The sequence below is a fragment of the Phymastichus coffea genome, unplaced genomic scaffold (genome assembly GCF_024137745.1).
Source record: "Phymastichus coffea isolate CEN01 unplaced genomic scaffold, Cenicafe_Pcof_1.1 PCOF00016, whole genome shotgun sequence".
In the NCBI taxonomy this organism is placed as follows: Eukaryota; Metazoa; Arthropoda; class Insecta; order Hymenoptera; family Eulophidae; genus Phymastichus; species Phymastichus coffea.
The window spans coordinates 2350439-2371009 of record NW_026706827.1 but is presented as its reverse complement, the minus strand read 5'-3'; the positions used below and the strand labels follow the sequence as shown (position 1 = coordinate 2371009).

Sequence of the window (20571 nt, the reverse complement as noted above, 5' to 3'; positions counted from 1 at the left end):
GAATCGATTGCCGCTATCAGTTTTTTGAAAATAATAACTTTTTGATAATTTGTTTAAATAATTTTTTATAAACAATCGCAAACGGCAAAAGAAAAAACAGGGGTATTTTTTTTTCGATTTAGCTACGATTGGCATAGTTAGTTTGGCGCTATCTTTCCCAGGTTTGGCCTGGGCCTTAATGGGTTAATATGTCAATAATAGCAAGTTTCCTATTAAGCGTAAGTCTACGACTAGATGAACGCCATTTGATATCTTAGAGATTTAGATATAAGCAAATTTGGCTTACAACATACTGGCATATACTAGGAACGCAACGTTAGGCAACGTTTGTCGAGACGAACTGCAACAGCCATTGAGTTCATTTAAGCTGGATTTTTTGGCCATGGAGTCGTAGATACTGGTACGATTAACAATATTCTTCAATAAAACCTTAGGATCATCCTGCATCTATCATAGCGCTTCGAAGCACCAACTAGTGCTATTAACTATCTTTACTTTTTTACTCTAGTACTTTATTGTGTAAACTAGCTTGACGGGTTGTACATATAAGTGCAGGGATCGTAGTATTATTCATGACTCAATCGTCAAAAAGTCCTGCTTAAATGGATTCGGTGGATGTCGCAGTTTGTCTCATCAAACCTAATACAGCATTACATTCGTGATATATGCTAGTGTATTGTATCAGAGTATGATGGACTCGCTTCGCTAGCTGCACCGGCCTTTATACTATATCGCGCTACAGACATATGCTTGATATCGTATTTGTGAGCTTAGCTCATATTTGTCGGTTATTATACTCTTAATTATACTCTTACTTATAAAGGTAGACTTGACGTAGAAGTTTACAATATATGTGTAAGTGGTACTCAATAAATAAATGGTTAGCAGTTAAGTGCATAAAGTTGCGTTAATGACTGATGTGTCTTAGTATTGCGTCGCTACTATTCTCCTAATTGCCAACTTACGCCTTGTGTAGTAAGCCATGAATAGGGAGATTGCTGGTTTGATGAGCGGCCAATACAGTGTGTGGCTACATATACACTATATATAAGCTATATATCCACCCTACTTCGTACTGAGCTGTATTATATACAGCTTTATTGGATTATACGTATACAGCGGAGGTTCTCCGTGTGTACATCATCTACATATTGACCGACTGGTGACATCTGACACAATCTCTGAAGATATCAATGTCTATAAACACCTAAATAAATACAGTTAATTTTCCGTCATTTTAGTTATGTACACAAGCCGCTCATGCATATTGCAACTCTTCAAAAGTGTCAAACGAGCTTGAGAACCATGCGTAGCAGTATACGTACAGAGTACGAAAAATGCAAGAAATCAAAATAGCCGAATGACCATTAGCTGCAGCTCTTTTAATAAGAAATAGTGAATATCTAAGCACTAATATTATTGACAAATAGTATTTTTACTTTTTGTATAGCATTTTGGGTTTATTTATGCAGTGTGAATCATTTTAATCGATCTGCCTAAATATCTGCGATAGTTGTAGTTTTATCAAAAATTCGTTTGTACAAAAGTTGTTTAAGATAATGAGAGTCATCTTTGTGTCATATCAGTTTTGATCTTGTGATTAATTTTCAAGGTCATTTAAAAGCAAAAGTAATTTTTTTTTGGAAATCTCTTTTTGACATCAGATTCGGAAAGAGCGGGAAAATTCACATCCGAATTATTATTTATAAAGTTATTTTAGGATTACTTTAAAAGGTCAAATTAAGATTAAATATCAACAATCCATTCAAACCTAATTTTCTTAGATTATTCTAAGATATAAATATATAATAAGATTATGAATTTGCGGGCAAGTTAATATTTAAGTGAACTTATAGGTCAATAACATTGAAACTCTTGACATTGAGGTCAATTTTTAAGATTATTAAAAGGTCAAAGAAATTTTTTGAAATAATAATTCTGATTTTTAAACCCAGATTCTAAAATAATTCTATAATAAGGGACATTTTTCGTCTAAAATAATATTTTTTAATTTTTTAATTTTACCCTTATTAAGCTAAATAAAGATAAGGTATCAAAAATCTGCTTAGAAGGTGTTTGTTTTAATTTTTAAGAATTTAGGTTAATTTTTCATGTTATTTAAAGGTTACAATAATTTTTTAAATAACCTCATTATCACACTAAATCTTACTTTTCTCTTTACCCGGAAACTACGACATAGACGTAGTAAGTTCCGTTTCCTTTGAAATGCTTGTTTTACGTGAGTCCCCTTGCCTTTTACTTTTATAATTTTTAATTAAATACTCGAAATTCCCTTCATCAACTTGTAGACACAAATATAAGCGCATTTGAAAATTTTGTACTGTCCGTAATGTCTTTCGTGAAATTGCTGCGCAAGCTCGTCGAATACATCTCACCATGTCTTATTTAGTTGTTGGTTGCTGTGCAAGAACAATATTTTCTACGTATCCCCACGAGTAAAAATCAGAGATGTCATATTTGGTGAATTCGGAGGTGAGTTAATTGGATCTCCTTGATCAATCTACCTCTCATTGTAGTTTTCATTCGGAAACGTTCTTGGTATTCGTGCAAAATGGGGAACTACGTCATTTTACCGAAGCCAAATTCTTTGTCGTGTTCCAAACTTAATAAAAGGTCTAGAAAATGATCCCTGAACAATTCCTAATAACTATCTTGATCTACATTTCTTTAAAAAAAAAAAGGTCTAATTAGGTAACCGTTAACTATGCCGCACTACACCATAAAGCTCCATCAGTTTTAATGATTAACATCTTTGTGCCAGTGGGGATTTTCATTTCACCAATAGTGGCAATTATGTCTATTCAGTTGAACATCACTAGAAACTTTAGCCTCATCTAAAAACGTAACATATCTAAAAAATTCTAGGTTATTTTGTATCATTCCTAAAGCTTGCTGGCAAAATTCAATACGTAATTGAACATGATTCGGCCTACATTTCTTTCATATGGTACTGTTAATAAGTTATGTGGTAGAGATGATATTAGAACCCTTATAATCGTTCTTTGTGCTATATCGATTTCCCTTTAAATTTGTCTATTACTAATGTTCGGATTGAGATAAACGATTTCTAGGAAGGTCAAAACACGCGAGTTATTTTCGTAGAATTCGTGACATTTGCGTTGACGATGAAGATGCTCACGACAAGCTTTTTCAGTTAACCTATATATCGCGTTGTGATTAGGGTATCTTCTTAAAGGAAAACGTTCAGCATAGCGTCATGCTGTAGTCCGATAATTATTTTGGCATTCTCCTAAAATAACAATATAATTAGGCTGATGAATCATCAATGAAAAAAATTATAAGACTATTAAAATCTAAGGCTATTTTATTAAATTTGGATTTTTATATTATTTTAAATGAATATTAAAATGAAAAGTAACAAAATTCTGATAATTATGAAAGGAATTCAAAAAGCAATAGACTCAAACAATTTGCAAAACATGAAGTTTGCAAATAATTGCAAAAATGTAAAAATTACATAAATGTTTTCGGAGTAGATTTTTGGTACATTATATTTAATATGTTTCAGAATCCGGGGTTAAAAATCAGGATTATAATTAAAAAAAAATTTCTTTGACCTTCAAATGAACTTGAAAATCAGTCAATTGATATGACACTAAGATGACCTTCATTGTCTTGAATAACTATAGTCTGAACCAATTTGTTATAAATCTCGAATTTTCCTAAATTTTTCAATTAATCGATTAAAATGACTCACCCTGTAGATTTTAATTAGATAGAAATTCAACAGTAATTTTTCAAAATTAGTTATGAAAGCATTAAAATGAAATAATATAAAATTCATTCTGCCAAATATGGGCACATTTTTATTGATTTGTTGCTATAGTGATATTTCATACATGCTCTCAAAATCAATCTTCCAAAGCGCATGGACTGTAAGACAGGTATTATGTATTAATAAGGCTCTAATTCAGTACTGTAACCCAATTATTGTGAAATTGAAATTAAAACTCGATTTACTTCGTTCTTGATTTTAGAGGATCTTAACCTCTTTACTACGTGATTACAGAGTGACTTTTCATAGAGGAACTTGAAAAGTGGTATAAATATCCCGAAATCATGTTTCATAAACTAAGCGAAACAGAGCTTGAAAAAATTAAGCAGAAGAAAAACTTATTTATAGTAGAAAATCTCAAAATAATGTAAAAATGACTAAAATATTAAATTTCTAAAAATAAGTCCATCAGAATAGACCTTTATCATCCATTCAGTTATTTTTCGAAGTCGTCTGTATGTGTTTATCGCTGCAATAATTTGATTTGTCTTATTTTATGAAGATATCTATTTTATTACTTCGGTAACTAAAATTTTTTTTTCAAATATTCTTTCAGTAAGTGTTATTATATTATGTATTTGTTTTTTGAAAGAATATGTCAAGATTTATTAAAATTATTAGTCTGCAAACATACAGAGCCAGTTTCCTATTTAATCAATATATAACACCTGGACTTTGATAACTTACTTCTATTAAATGAGGTCGATAACTCCCTTTTTTTAAGTATTTGAAAGCTGTCAAATACTAAAGCAATAAAAATTATTGTTCAATTCTGTCATTAGTCAAGTTTTGGCCAAGTCACTTAATGGAATGACATTTTTTTCAAAAGTCTTTCGTTTAGTCTATGAAAACATAACAAATGAGTGAAAGGCACTTATTAAAATCAATCATCCTAAAAATATTTCTTCAATGTTTGCAATATAACTAAAATGGCCATTTACTACTCGTGGTATGATTTCAGTTCATGTAAAGATAAATTTGGTACGTGTAGATCTATAAATTATACAGTTATTTGTATAGTTTTTTAACAAGAAAGTAGATTAAAGTTATTTAATTATAACAATTTTTTGTTTTTATTTTTATTTTTCCACAAATTCGGACGTTTCTGGCGGATTGCTTCGCGCAAATTGCGCATAACTTGCAGGTAATATTCATTATTTACTGTTCTACCCTGTGGCAAGAACTCATGATGCACCACGCCCCTGCAGTCAAAGAAAACTGTAAGCAAAACCTTTACATTTGATCGAACTTGGCGTGCTTTTTTTGGTCTTGGTGATCCAGAATGCCTCCACTGGGACGATTGAGTCTTAGTCTCGACGTCATAACCGTATACCCATGTTTCGTCACCTGTTATAACCCTGTTGAGTAAATCTGGATCATCGTTGACGTCATTCAGTAGCTCTTGGGCGATGCTCATGCGACGTTTCTTTTGGTCGAAATTGAGCAATTTCGGAACAAACTTCGCTGACACACGTCTCATGTCTAAAACACTCGTCAAAATTGATTGGCACGAACCAAATGAGATGCCAATATCAGCAATTTCTCTAATGGTAATTCGACGATTTCCCAACACTATTTTCTTCACTTCTTCAACATTCTCATCAGTTGTTGATGTGCTGGGGCGTCCAGAACGAGGTTCGTCGTCGGTGTCTTCTCGGCCTTCTTGGAAGAGTTTATACCACTTGTAAACATTTTTTTGGCTTAAAGTAGACTCACCGTATGCCACTTTCAGCATTTCAAGTGTTTTGGAACATTTGATTCCATTTTTCACACAAAATTTAATGCAAACTCTTTGATCCATGTTTTTAGACAGCAGCAAATCGTGGAGCACGCAAAACACTTCTAACCTTGATGCCTCTCACAAACAAACCAAACATACTACAAAGCTAAAATTTGGAACGTATGTTCTAGACGAGTGTACCGACATAACCAAATAAAAAAGTCGAAGATCGAACGGACGTAGCCCGCTAAATTTCAAAATTCACCTTACTTTTTGATCACACCTCGTACTAACATTAAGTCTCTTAGGAAATTTATCAATATTATTGAAACATACTACTTTCCACCCATTGAGCTGATACCTAATAAAAAATATGTGTTCAGACTAATTCAACTCCACACTAAATATTAACGTCGGTAATAACAAATTTTACGTAGTTTAAGACGAAATTGTTCAAAAGGAATATCGTTTAGTTTATAGGCAGACAGCAATTCTTGACGTATTGTTATTTAGTATAGTCATAAAATAAATTTTAAACTAAAAGACTATTGGATCAATTTGATGCTTTACTAAACATGATATTCTCACTAACGAAACATGTAGTTCTGATATCTGTGACTATAGTCAAAGTCGACTCTTAACGTGTAGAGTGTAATATTACTGCAGTTGCATATATAAATGCCTTAAATTTTTCCTGCAGTGCGCTCTCGTGAGATTTACCCTCCAGTCACCATAAGGAGTATCAATCATTTACAAATTTGTACTATCTATCAAGACGGAAATTTAGAAGAATTCATTACAGACTGAGTGTGTGTGTGTGTGTGTGTCTGTATGCGTGTGTGTGTATGTGTGTGTAATACATTAATGGATATCATTTACATTACTAAGGTTGGTCGAAAATAGATTAAAGGTTTAAAATGTCAATCAGCGATCAGTCGACAGCAAGATACTACAGCGCTTAGACGTCGGTACATTCAGTTCTTGAAAAGTCTAAGGCTAAAAGTAGTCAAAAATTAACCTCGTAGTGGAAAATATCTTGCATATTAATGTGCAATTTGTATCGTAATTTATCAGGATTTATCTATACTTTTATCTCGCCGTGACTCATATTATATGTAACCAACTAACTTAGGAAAATGATATTGGAGTAATAAGGACTAAGTCGCTTACAACGAAGAACTGGTTAGCACTCAAACCAAGTGAAAATTCAATTTCTGAAAATTTTGGTTGAACTGGCTATAGGGAATTAACTTTTATGAATGATGTAGGTTATTTTAATGTTACTATTCCCATCAGTATGCTAGGATTCGGTAAAGATCATTAAACCTCTAAAAATTAATGTCTAGATAATAATAATAATAATTCTTAAGAATTATTATTTTCTAAATAATTATTATTATTGCTACTTCAAGAACTACGTTCATGTGAAACGATGTAGAAGTACACTAGGTCTGTGAAGGCATTAGCTTAATTTCCTATAATCATGAATTTGTAGACCCCTACTCCCCCACCACTTTTAGAAGGATACGACATTACATTGCATGACACTGCATTGTATTGCATTGCATTATATTGCATTGCACTACATTGCATTGTATTACACTACATTGCACCGCATTGCATTACATTGTTTTACATGCATAAGTACAACTGAAGTTTCAAATGGAATACAAACCACCGTAATTATGATAACAAACAAATGTAAATTTAATTTCTAAAATTTTTCACATGCTTGGAGCTCGAACCCACGACCACTTGCAAAAAGCCTTACCTACTGAGCCACCGTGACACCTTAAATATAAATTAATAATAATATTTTTTAATAAATTTCTATTATAAATTATTTAAAATAATAATAACAGAATATTCTTCTACATAATATTCTATTATAAATTAATAATACTAACTTTTTATATCAATATAAAAACAAAAAAGTGTTTTTATTGAAAGCATACGAGGAAGACACGTCTTGAAGATAAAACCGTTTATCTTAGACTGATTGAATCAATGATCTTGTAATAAATAGTAAGGAGACTCCGATACACTCTTAGGTACATCATAGCTTTATGGTTTTATGTCATCGCTGTTATTTTATAATTATTACTAATACTACATTAGACTTTATAAGTTGATTAATTTTTGTTATTAAAAGAAACTACATTTTTTGTTCATATATTTTTCGCCAACCTCTCTTGGCAAGTGAATAATATCTCACGTATGTGCGAATCAATATCAAAAAATTATATGTACCTACGTCTAATAATTTTACTATGCGTATATTCCATCATATATATGTTTAAGTTTTGGAAAATAATAAAATGTTATATGGCGAGAGAATATTATAATGAATAATGAAAAATAATTTGAACAGGTGTGCTTACTTCGATAACCCTGCGTTAAATAGAAAATAAACAAATAGTCTATCGTATAAAATATAAAGTACACAAAATGTGAGACCAAATTGAAATGTAATGTGCATTATCACTTCTAACTGGTAATTGAACAATAGTGCGGCAATATAAAGACTTGCAGCAGATGATCAGGGCCAGTGTGAGTATTATGAGATCCCATACATACACACACACACATACACACACGCACACACACACACACACACACACACACACACACACACACACACACAGACACACACACACGCATGTATAAAGGGACATGGGTGTGCGGTGGGAAGGGGCGATGAAAAGGAGTCTGAAGTTGAAAATTTAAGTGAACAAAGGGAAGAGTCAACAAAAAACGTATGATAGCACGGGAAAGAAGCCGTATTGGCAGCGGGAGCTTATACATCTGCGCTCGACACGTCCCCCTGACTCTTCTCGACCACTACATACATGTGCGGCAATATCCTCCAAACGACTTGCCTCGTACACAGGCCAAAGAAAGCAAACGTACGCGCTCGAGTCACCCCAATCGAGACTCTCCATTATTACCCGTGTATTGTGTGTTGCTTAACATTGACTCAATTGCTTTCGAATAACGGTCGACACCTCAGTCCCGTACGCTGCGAGTATTAAAAAGAAGGGGACGTTCAGGCTCTCGTGCCAGTGCAATGCGAAACCAAACCGGGCATCGATATTCCGCCTCGAGTGTCAAAGCTCATTGTACAATTGACTCACTATTTTTTTTCGATGCTGATGCTGCCATCATTGAGTTGAGGTGCGCTTGCATGTTTTCGATCGATGCAAAGTGCCCATCTTTTCTCGACCGGGTTTTCAGTCGCTTCTCACCGTCATCACTCTCTCGCAACTTTTCCTTTTTTCTGACAATCAAATTAATCAAAAACTTATACTTATGTCGCGAGTGTTCGGATAATCATTTCATGAACAACATTCTAACGTTGAAAAGACATACATTAATATATATGACGAAATCCTCATAAGTACATTTTTTGAAGGTATGGATTTTGCTTTTTCCGATTCTTTCCTCTTATTTAAGGTATACTAGTGTCGACATCTCTCATTTGTATTAATATTGACTTTCATGTTTGAATCAAATCAAATCTATTATAAAATATACCGCGTACATGAAATCGTTCTCTACTTAACGTGCTTAACATCCATCAACATTAATTTTTAAATAAAAATCTAATTACGTTAATATTCATAGATTTAGTTATTATTTTAAAATAAAAGAGCGATGACGTAGCAGATCTTTAGATATTAACTAATTAGCCATAGATAATGAGTAATGTATTAAGTTAATTTCTCCTTCATCTCTTTCTAAATACCTGGTACTGTCAGCTGCGCCGAACAATTTAATTTTCTTTGTTTTTTAACATATTTGTCTACTATTTAAGACTTTTTGTCGGGTATCTTTATATCAAGAGATGTTTCCTCTTTTAAGTTTGAGCTGGTTTCGAGTCATACATTTCGTAAATTCTATTTCAACGTTTACACTTTCAGCTACATTACTGTTATTTTTTATCTATTCATCCGTAACAATTTTAAGATTATATTTATATCTATAAATTTAATTTAAATATTTTTTAAAATAAATTTCTGCATCACATCAGCACAGAAGTTAGTTCACAGTATTTTATTTATAAAATAATTTATCGATTTATGTTTCTCTTCATGGTTAATAATGTTTATTCGAAGCTAAACTTTGTAACAGAGATTCCTTCGTGAATTTATACCAATTTTATCAACAATTTAACCTTGTACTTTATTTATTGTAATCATAAAGTCTAATTCAACTGTGGAAACTATCGCTGTTTGAAAGTGAAAGGAAATACGTCTTCACAATATAAAGTTATATGAAAAATATGTGGCGACTCCACTTTTTAAAAGCAAACAACACCTCTGACTCTTACAATTTTTTGGATTTTTATCAGAGATTACAATCAATGCAGAGGGATATATACCTTCTAAATGTTCTGCCTTCTAACAATAATCACAGTGGAAGAAATAGCATTTTTCTCAAAACTTATTCATGAAAATATTATTTTTTTAAATAAAATATATGTACGTGCAAATAATTTGAAATAGAAATATTTAAATGATTTTATATATTTATATTTAAACCAAAAAAAAACAGAAATTATCATCATTTTGAAGAAACTTCTGAAATCAGATAAGGTTACATTAGGTTAGATTCAAATAGAAACGTACGCATTGCATGAACCAATTAGATAGCGTTTATTTTGGTTTCGTAACTCCGGTCTTGTTTTTTTTATAAGGAGAAAATAGCGTAAATATTAGAAAATATCGTAGCAACTACTTTTACATGTACTACTTTTATTTAGATATAACTCAAGCTGCAATCTATTTATAACAATTTTAAAAAGTGTTATGCGAATAGTAGGCGTCAAGAGATTTAATACTAACTCGAAATATTGATATTATTGTTCCACATTGCAATAAATAAAATCCAGTTCAAGCTATGAACCATAAAGGTCAACTTTCATTTTAGTTATTTTCATTTAATGCCAAATAATGCTTAAATCCTGAAAGTATTAATTCTATTTTTATCAGCATTCTCCATCGATGAATACTTTAGATGAAAAAAAACAAAAATGATATCAATTCTAGACCTCGTAAAAGTGTATTGTTAATGAGATTCCAACGCCACAATTGTTCTTTTAATTCCTCTTATCCACTATGCGCAACATAAACAGTACTACTTATAGGTACACATGACAGAACTGGTTAGCTGCATAAATAAGGACTACATTCGGACATAAGGACTGGGCATGATTAATCTAACGTGCCAGCTCGATAACATAGCTGATAATGCATGCTATTATACTCTGTTAATAATGTTACAAACGCGTGGTTTGTATAAGCACTTACACACACACACACAACCGCGCGCACGCGTCCCCATATATATATATATATATATATATATATATATATACCTTTAACATAAATCTCATAAAACACAAAGAAACTACAACATAGCTGGGAAGGCAGTGCTGTACGTGTATCCAAAGAATATGTATCGATACTATATACATTTACACACACATACATACATTCATATTCGATTGGACCGTAAAGCTCTGCGCGTGCCATAGTCGACTAAAAGAAAGAGCGAACGAGAACGAGAAAGAGAGAGAAAGAGAGAGAAATAGAGAGAGAGAGAGAGAGAGAGAGGGAGAGAGAGAGAGAGAAAGCAGAGAGCAGAGTAGAGCACTACACATAGGTAATGTAGGCAAAATTGCAAAATGGGTGGAGGCGAAAGGATGGTGTAGAAGCGGCCGAGCAAACGATCTAAAACGGGTTTTATAGCGGTTCACTTATGGCGGCAATAGCAGAGGCAGTAACGTAAGCAAACCCCTCAACCCCGATCTGAAACGTTCGGCCTGCACAATCACAACTTGACAGCAAAGTTTAACGAGCCCTATGCTCCAGTCCTGTCCACTTCGGGATGGTCATTTAATTATTCGAGATGTCTCAGCAACGTGTGTTCCCTTCCCTTCCTCCCCCATAACTTGCTTTCCCCTCTGCGGGCTTCAGTTAGCTTCCTATCAAACAGTCATCCGCGTTTCCCCAACCCTTGCATGTACAATCGCATACAAATATTCACATACACGCATGCACTGTCCCGAGTCGACTTCGCTTTTAGCTGATTTTATATATCATACGCATATTTGCATACATGCAGACCGATCCTAATACACACACATGCATGCATCCATGCCCACATCAATGTCGCCCTTATATACTCTTATAAATTATCTTATATTAAAGCATACAAGTAGTTGTGCTTATCGATCTCAGATTTTTTAGTTTTCCCTTTACCTGTGCTACTTTTCTACTTTGACACATACATTCGCTTACATACGCACGCACGGACACACACACACACACGCACACACACACACGGTTCCTCCTACCTTTTAAAAAGAAATTTACTTTGGTTAATGTAAAACATGCTTGTCTCCCATTATCGATTATAATAGAGAATTACCATTTCGTTAATTGATAGAAAACATTCTTTCTTACAGTATCGTGCAATGCATATTTTAATTTTTCATAAATTCAGTTTTCAACTAATTGTTAAATATTATGATCTAATACAGCTGATATTAATATTTAGCACGTTATCCGCATCAAAGCTACTTGCATAAAAAAAATGAAATTTGTCTTTTCAGATGATAATCGAGAGTTGACCGACCATGCCGAGGATGACCTTAAAAGGCAAAGAAACAACTATAATGGCGACCAATTGTATCCAAATGTGAGTTTCTAGTTTGCTAGAACTATCTTATCATTTCATTATTTCGTAGCTTTTGTAAGAAATTTTTACGTAAGCTCGTTAAAAGACACAACAGTTATTGCGTTTGATATCAAACATATCAGAAATCGGTTTCCAGTCACTTCAATTTACCTTAATCGATATTACTAATTACTTCATTTAAAAAAATTAACAACAATTTATACTTTCATTTTTCCTACCATACCATTTTTGTTTTTTTTGTTTGAAATATACAGCATATTTAGGCAGGGCTTTGTTACTTTTGAATTATCATGCTTGACCTGTTAATTGGAAAAAGAGTAAAAACGGATTGAAGTACATTTCGAGATTCAATTTACTAGTATATGTTTTGAATTGTAAGTTGACTTCTGATTTGGTAGCTCTTGGTTAATGCATTTATAAAAAATCTGACTGATTAACGGACAATATAATCAGGACATCATTTTTTTAGTTCATTCAATCACATAGATTATTTCGGATATAGAAAATAATAAGTTTTCTTTTCAATCATTTGAAAGGTTTTGTATATTTATGTCACTGGCTTCATGAATAACTCAATTTTTCATAATTTTAAAGCAGATTGATTTAAATTCAAACAAACATCTAAACTAATTATTTTCAAAATTAATTATTGAGCTAAAATTATCTATATTTGTTTAATTAATGTAATTTAGTTACTTGTAAGTCTTTAATTATTTATTTAGACATATAGTAAGACAAACTGTATAATATTGTATAAAAATAATATACCAATAATTACTTCATAATTAGCACATTCAACAAATTTTCTTTTCAAATCAATTATAATTTTGTCAATTTTTAAAAAAGATTGCATAGTATACTCAAACATCTTAACGTAAAATGAGCTTTTAGCACATGAAAACTTTTTTCTCAAATCAGTATATCTTTTTAAATAAAATTTATACCACTGTATACATGAGTCATAATTATTAAGTTTGGTCATAATTTTTTAGGTAAGCTCATAAGACCAAAAAAATTTTGCTAATTTTGCTCATAACTTAAACTAGCGTCATAATTTAATTTTTGTGCCATTGTGTTATTTATGTGTTTTTATCTTATTGTGCACGACTCTAAGCGTCAAAGTGAATGGAAAATATTTTTAGGAGGTTCATTCCCGAATTTTGTTGCAAAAAATGAAATGCTGCAATATTTTTTGAAAAAACTATTTTATAAATATAAAAAAATAATTCTGTTGTAAAAAATCTCCACTTATCTATAAGTTCCAATTTTCACGAACAAATCCGACCTTCGAAAAACCATTTTCGTTCATTCAGACGCCCGTGACTGTCCTCGGCGCTAAATCTTTTTAATAAATAAATCTGTTATAAAATATTTATATTAACCTGTTAACCGGGGAAATCCCTTTCTAATTACGCAACATATAACGGGCGCGTCCTTTTCCACTAAGACGTGTATGAATGACGTATTACCATAGTAGTAATAAAACATACGTCCCGCCCGTTCCAGGGCGCAATATAAATATCGAGGACGTATTCATATGTCCTACCCGTACTTATTGTTGTTTACTTTGGACGTATTTATACGACCCGCTCGGTTAACAGGTTAAAAAAGAAAAAAAATCTGTTATATTATTAACAACTTTCTAAAGCCTATATTTGAGGTTTTTAAACTTGCGATCAAGAAAATTAAAGCGTGTTCCAAGTACTTCAAGAGGAAAATTTTCTATCGTGATATCTTTGTCCGAACGACTTGTACAAGCCAACAAACAAAATTTCAATTTTCACTGCTTAATATCAGCTGGCCATTTTAAGAGGCTGTCGAAGAAAAATCGATTACTGTAGAAATCATTGTACGCTAATAATTTTCATGAAATATTATAGTCATCCGATATTTTATTGATCATAAAGAAGGATGGATGACTTTCATTATTATAAAAGGTTGGACAACGCAGTATATTTGCAGAGATCTTGAACACAACTATGCGCATGCATGTGTATATATAAATTAATAGTGTACAAATAAAAATAGAGCAGCTTCTAAGCTAAGATCTTCGATCTAGAAAGAAAAATGTCTTATCGATGTACAAAATGCTACTGAGAAATGCATCATAAAATAGAACGAAGGCGTTGATATGCTGTGAGCCTTGAGTGGAATAAAGATAAAATGAGTCGCTCACGGTCGACTTCTGATTTGGTAGCTCTTGGTTAATGCATTTATAAAAAATCTGACTGATTAACGGACGATATAATTTTGCAGCTGTGGTCGACCAAATGGAGTATCAAAGACGAGCACAAACTGCTGAGCGAGCTGGGCGCTGGCGCGGGTGCAGGCAACCCCGCGGGGACCAGCAGCAGCGCCAATATCGGAGCCACCCCCGCGAGTAACACCGCCGCAGCCGCCGCGGCCAACAATTACTACGAGCACAACTTTGCCGGTAACAGCATCGCCACCTCGACCGAACTGTACGATTCGGTGGGTACGATCAGTGGCAGCATGAGCCAGACGCAGGCGTCGCAACTCTATACGCCGCCCATTGGGGCCAACGTAGGTCGGTATAGGCAACTTGTACTTGAAGCTCTTTCTCTCGCTTGCTCTCTCACGCTTCGCACTTTCACATTCATCCCGCGCGCATACTTGTCCCATCCAAATTTATCGCCCCGCGCCCACACTGAAAATAAACTTCTGCTAACGAAAGAGATTTCTCTCCGTACTGCCTCATCTTTTTTGCTTTTATTTCCACGAGGTATTCCTTGCGAGCTCTCGCTTATTACATTTTGCTTTTGCATTACCACAACGGCTAACTGTGCTACTGCTTTAATAATGCATGAGTACAGGAAACACAGAAGAAAGAAGAGAAAGAAGTAACGCCGCTTCACCCCCTTTGCTGTCTGCCTGCCAGTCGGCTAGTTCTCTTCATATATTTCATTTTATTTCTTTCGTGCACTTTTTCCCAAGCAATCTTTTTCTACTGAATACATGATCGCCCACTATTTTCTTGAATTCCAGAGCCCATTTTTTCATTGCTCTCACATTCGCCTATATGCATACCAATTCAATACTATTTGCGTTCGTTGCGCGATAGATTCACTTCCTCGTTTCTGTTTATAACATTTTTTATTCATCTATATATTTGTATTTTTAAATTCACTTTACACCGCATTCTGTTGGTTTATTTATATACTTTGACGACTCTTGCCACTTCATTTATACGTATACGTATTGAAAGAGTATTAAAGAAAAATTTGGGGGTCCTTGTTTAATGACAGGTGGTACTTTGACGCCTCTTGCACCGCTAACCATGCAAGAACTAAAATTGGGCCAATCATTGGATGGGACAAACATGTCTCCTTACCATACGACCGGTAAGTTTGCTGCACGTCGACGCAGTTTATCGAGGCCTTGTCGCTTATCGCTTTTGTTTTTTGCGTGCTCCTTGTTCACTAAGGGGGCTCCAGCGCCATGGTGGTTCTCAACTTTATTTCCGCGCGTTAACAAAACTCTACTCGTATTCAACTCTAATTCATTAGTTGTTAGTCAATTTACATGAAAAAATTTAGGTATTCTTTATAGTATTTAGTTTGCCAAAACTTGATATATACTTTTGTTAACTCGAAAAAAATTATAGCAATAAATTATAGACTCTTAATATTTATTAAAAAAATTACAGAAGCCATTTAATGAAACAGCACCGCGTTGCGGTATTGATTTATAGGTGTTTTCTGCATCATTCTCATTCATAACTTAAAAAAACACGGTTATCTATATCATCTGAAAACTTATGATTTTAACTATATAGTATTAATTTTCTGTTAAGGAACTACTCGATTAAGCTAGAATAAATGGTCATTTCCTAAAATTATTTCAATGACGAGGAAAAATAAAGGCACACTTTTGTAAATCAAAGACATCAAACCAGTCATCTAAATTTTCCGTAATGGAGCCTTCTTTTTTCGTACTTGATGTTGCAGCCAATCACACGCAATGCATCGGCATTATCTTAAAAATATATAGAAACATACAAAAGTCCAGCGTGATTATTTACCGTAACTTGAAATTAATGAAAGCTCAATTACATTCGCTAATTACCAAGCTATTTGACATTGTCGTTGGATTGAACAACTGAAGAGTACGGTTATAGATGTATATAGCACGCAAGAGCAGCGTGGACTCATTGCCAATAAAATTAAGAAATTTGTTTTGTGATTTCTGTTGCCGTTCAACTGTGTTATATTATTTTTTTGCAACAGAAAGCTTTCATAGAGAACGAGTTTAACTTCCAATGCGCTATTTAAGTAGCTTAAAGTAAAGCTCAGCTCCAGCAAGCTTGTAAAATGAGGGCAAGACAGAATGTTTCGTGCTTGATTTTTGAATGTTGGCTTATGTGTTATGTGCATGGCCGTTGGTGATGGCTATACAGGGGAGAGTAGCAGCGTAGCGGTGTCGTACGTCGGGCCCGAGGTAGAGCAAAGCGCCTCGATACAGGACGTGCAGTCACAGCGGCAGCAGCATCACGAACAGCAAAACGAAATGAGTGCGAGTTCAACAGTTACCGAGGCTGCTCAGTCAAGTGAGCCTGGATTGACCGTGCTACAGCCTCCAGTAGCGGTCTCTCAGCCACAGTTGGCTACCTCTGCGATCCCGCCCTACTCCAGCGTGCTGCCCAGCTTCGGACATTATACTAGCGGTAAGTATACGGATACGGACTGCGTAGTAGTTCGCCTGCGTTTGCGTCTTTGTTGTTCTTGCCTGCCATATACATCTACATATACACACACATACACACACGCGCGCGCGTACACATACACATACACACATGCGCGCAGACACACACACACACACACACGCTCGCGTGCGTCTACCGCTTCGTCTCGCCTATTTCTTGCCCACGAGCTACCCTAAATCTCGTCATGCATCATCCATCATGGCCTACGAAGCAATCATGCGCTCTGCCTTTTGCGACAACTACTCACTCGCTCACTCATGCTCTGGCTAATCTGATTTCAGGAGGTGGTGACTATGCTTACAGTGCAGCCTACTCCCAATACTCGGGCGCATCCTACGCCGGATATGGCTATGGGGCTGCAACAAGCGGGTTGCTCAGTAAGTAAACAGTGAGTATGAGTATACCCAACGGCTTAGGCAAACTTAACACTACGTCAGTCACTTTTCTTTAGTCCACCATGAATTATATAACTACTATATCATACACCTTTTGTCTCTCATTTCCATCTGTCTACCCGTCTCTCTCTCTCTCTCTCTCTCTCTCTCTCTCTCTCTCTCTCAATTGTGACGACTACATTCGCTGTTTTCCCAGCACTTCAACAACTATTCGCACTATCAACTCATACTTCGTGCTTCTTAATTACTATCTGTTTAAAAATAAGTCACTTGATTTTCAAAACTTACGTAATTATGAAGAACAATCGCATAAAAATAGGAGTTACATAGCATAAAAGCTTAAGATTGTGGCCTTGGTTGTTTCGTCAAAGATTCATCTGAACCGATTAGTAAAGTTATGGTACTAATTAAAAGGAAAAAACTCCAATTTTTTTAGATACGGAACAACTTCACACATCTGCTATTTTATTAGAAAAGCTTGAAACACCGGGGAAAAATAAGCTTACAATTTAAAAATTTCCCGAAGCAACTGCGGTGATGTTAAAAAATCAATTAGTTTATTTAGAAACAACGATCTCCAAACAATTATTTCGTCAATGGTTTGTCAAATTACTTCTGGATTTAACCAATCAAAAAGCTTTTGAGCTTTCAATTTTTCAGTCGTAGAATCTCAATATATGGCTGCTCAAGTATAATGAGAATGCTTTCTGGTAGCTTATTGCTGTCAGTAGATAAAAGAAAATAGTATTCTCATAAAACAATACATAGCTAACGCAATGTTCAACTTTGAAACATTGATATTTAAATGATATTTATATGATATATTAACAAATTTGTGAAAAATTACAAATCTCAAAAACTTTGTATCATTCTGTTTTGTATCATTGCAATTAACCTGACCGAAAGTAATAGAATAAATCACTGACGAAATGATTATTTTCGGCAATTGCTATTGAGAAATAAATTAATTCATTTTTTTAATTACATCATAGTTGATTCAAAAAGCTTTAAATATTAAATGCGCAAAATCTTAAGCTTCAACGTTATGTAAGTCTCATTTTAATACGATTTTCTTTCATAGATATACTCTTCCAGAATAAGGTGTCTATCTTTTTTAACCGATAATAGAGTTTATTTTTTCTGAACACTTTTGCAGAGTTTGAAACTGTAGCACCATATAAAAAATTATACACCGTAAAAAATTATAGCACCGTATAAAATTGCTAATTATATTGTGAAATTGATACATTTATGAAGAATTTTATGTTTTAAAGTTTTACGAGGATCAAACTTAGGAATAAGCAGTAAACCAAGATATTATTTTCGATGCATTTTAACTTGTAGAATTTCAACTCTAAGTCAGATTAACGGTATCAGTTCATGTGTTTTTAGTAAATTTAAAAAAAAAAGCACTAATGAATTCTTTATAAAAATCTTATAATTTTTCGAAAAAATGGTGAACGATTTTCTTATCGTTTCAAGTAAAGTAGGATTCATAGTCGAATTGCGTATGGATAATTTTACCAAAAAACTGTAATTCAGCTCCGTATTCTTCGACTACTCAAATAATACTTCTGCCAATTATAAGTGTGCAAGATTTTAATATTTAGATTTTATTATTTTACGTAGTATGGTCCATTTAAAATTAATTCAGTTTTTCATCGCGCATGATTCTGACATTCTTTTTTTTCCCAAAAAATTCTAATATAAATAAAAATAAAAACGCTAGCTACATATATATAAAATGTTGATATTTCATATAAAGCAAATAATTATAGCGTTAAATCCACTTTGAATTTCAATTCTATTGGTCAAAATATGTCAGAAACTATAATTAAGTTTACTTTGTGCTCAAAACGGTGATTCTTGCAGAGCTTTGAAAAACATAAATTCGACGTCAATATGTCAATATTTCCATTTCATTATAACAATAAGTTTTTTAAACGTGAAAACAACCATATAAAATATTTTTTATATAAAATATCTTACAATTTCAGTGATAGATAATGTTCAATATTACTCATTTTTACACACTGAGAGAAATGACAAAATTTCGTATAATTTTAGTAAAAATTACTATATTATATAATAAAATTTCAAACTAAAAATTACTGTTAAACATAGTAAATTTTACTATTTATTTAATAAGTTTTACTTCATGCCCGTTCTTTATATTCATATTATTAGTACGCATTTTTTATATATAATGCAAAAAGGAAACGTCATATTATAAAAAAAGTAACTTAAGTTTTGGCTGTTTACGAATAGGAAAACACTGTCTATAATAATGCAAAATATTTATGTAGCTAAAATTATTCTATATTATTCACAATAGATTAAATCAATCATTTACCATTAAAATTTATAATACAATATAAATACTAAAAATACGTTTATTTAATATACAGATTTTATAAATATAATTGTAACCATCGTATAATATAACTATATTTTATAGCACTGCGTGGTATAAATCAGCACTTAAGTAGCGCTAGCGCTCGTGCCCTAACTTCATGGTCCAAAACTGACCCATCTTAAGTCACGGATAGATGAATTGTAAGTGCTAATTTAAGATCGTCAAAAATATAAAATGCTGTATGATACTTGTGACTCAAGTATCATACAGCGTGATTATCGTCTTCGTTCATACTCGGATGCTAACACGCCGTGTAATAACGGGCTACTTAAGTCACACGCATCGTAATATACTATTATTCAACTGCAACAATATTTACTAAACTATTTTTTCTTTCTTCTTATAAAAAAGAGAACCTGACAAAGTAAAGCCAATTAATCTGATTGGCTAAAAGATAGTCACGGAATCAGCTGTGATGAAAAATTGCTTCAGCATGAATTTAATATGAATTGATTGATTAATTCATAATAACCTCAAAATAAAAACCTAGTGATACCTCGATCAAGGAATTAATTCAACCTTGCTCTATACGGAAGTTTAGCTTCGAATAAATAACATTGGCAAAAGCTATGGATTGATAAATTATTACGATAAAATATTGTAGTGTTATCGGTTTTATTCAATTACGGAAAATATTAAAAATTCTTTTGAAAATGCACTAATTATAACCATGAACGTCTACCGAAAAACGTTATTTACATTGTGAAGAACATAATTATAAAAAACTAATGACTGTAGAACTTGTATATTTTTTATTGCGTTTTTGAAACTTGATGATTTTTAACTTATCTCGTGATT

The 20571-nt window shown here is 33.2% G+C and overlaps 1 protein-coding gene across 8 annotated transcripts in view; it reads left to right on the top strand.

The window, feature by feature from the left end:
* The window catches only part of LOC131675061 (paired box protein Pax-5), a 399649-nt gene that overhangs the window by 374839 nt on the left and 4239 nt on the right, over positions 1-20571 (top strand). For 4 of the 8 annotated variants that reach the window (XM_058953888.1, XM_058953887.1, XM_058953886.1 and 1 more), the window contains 5 exons: positions 12154-12239; positions 14496-14787; positions 15506-15601; positions 16657-16923; positions 17244-17339. In XM_058953888.1, the coding sequence (XP_058809871.1) occupies positions 12154-12239; positions 14496-14787; positions 15506-15601; positions 16657-16923; positions 17244-17339 (837 nt within the window). Of the gene's footprint in view, positions 1-12153; positions 12240-14495; positions 14788-15505; positions 15602-16656; positions 16924-17243; positions 17351-20571 lie in introns of all 8 variants that reach the window. The other 4 variants (XM_058953891.1, XM_058953889.1, XM_058953890.1 and 1 more) reach the window with 4 other exon arrangements.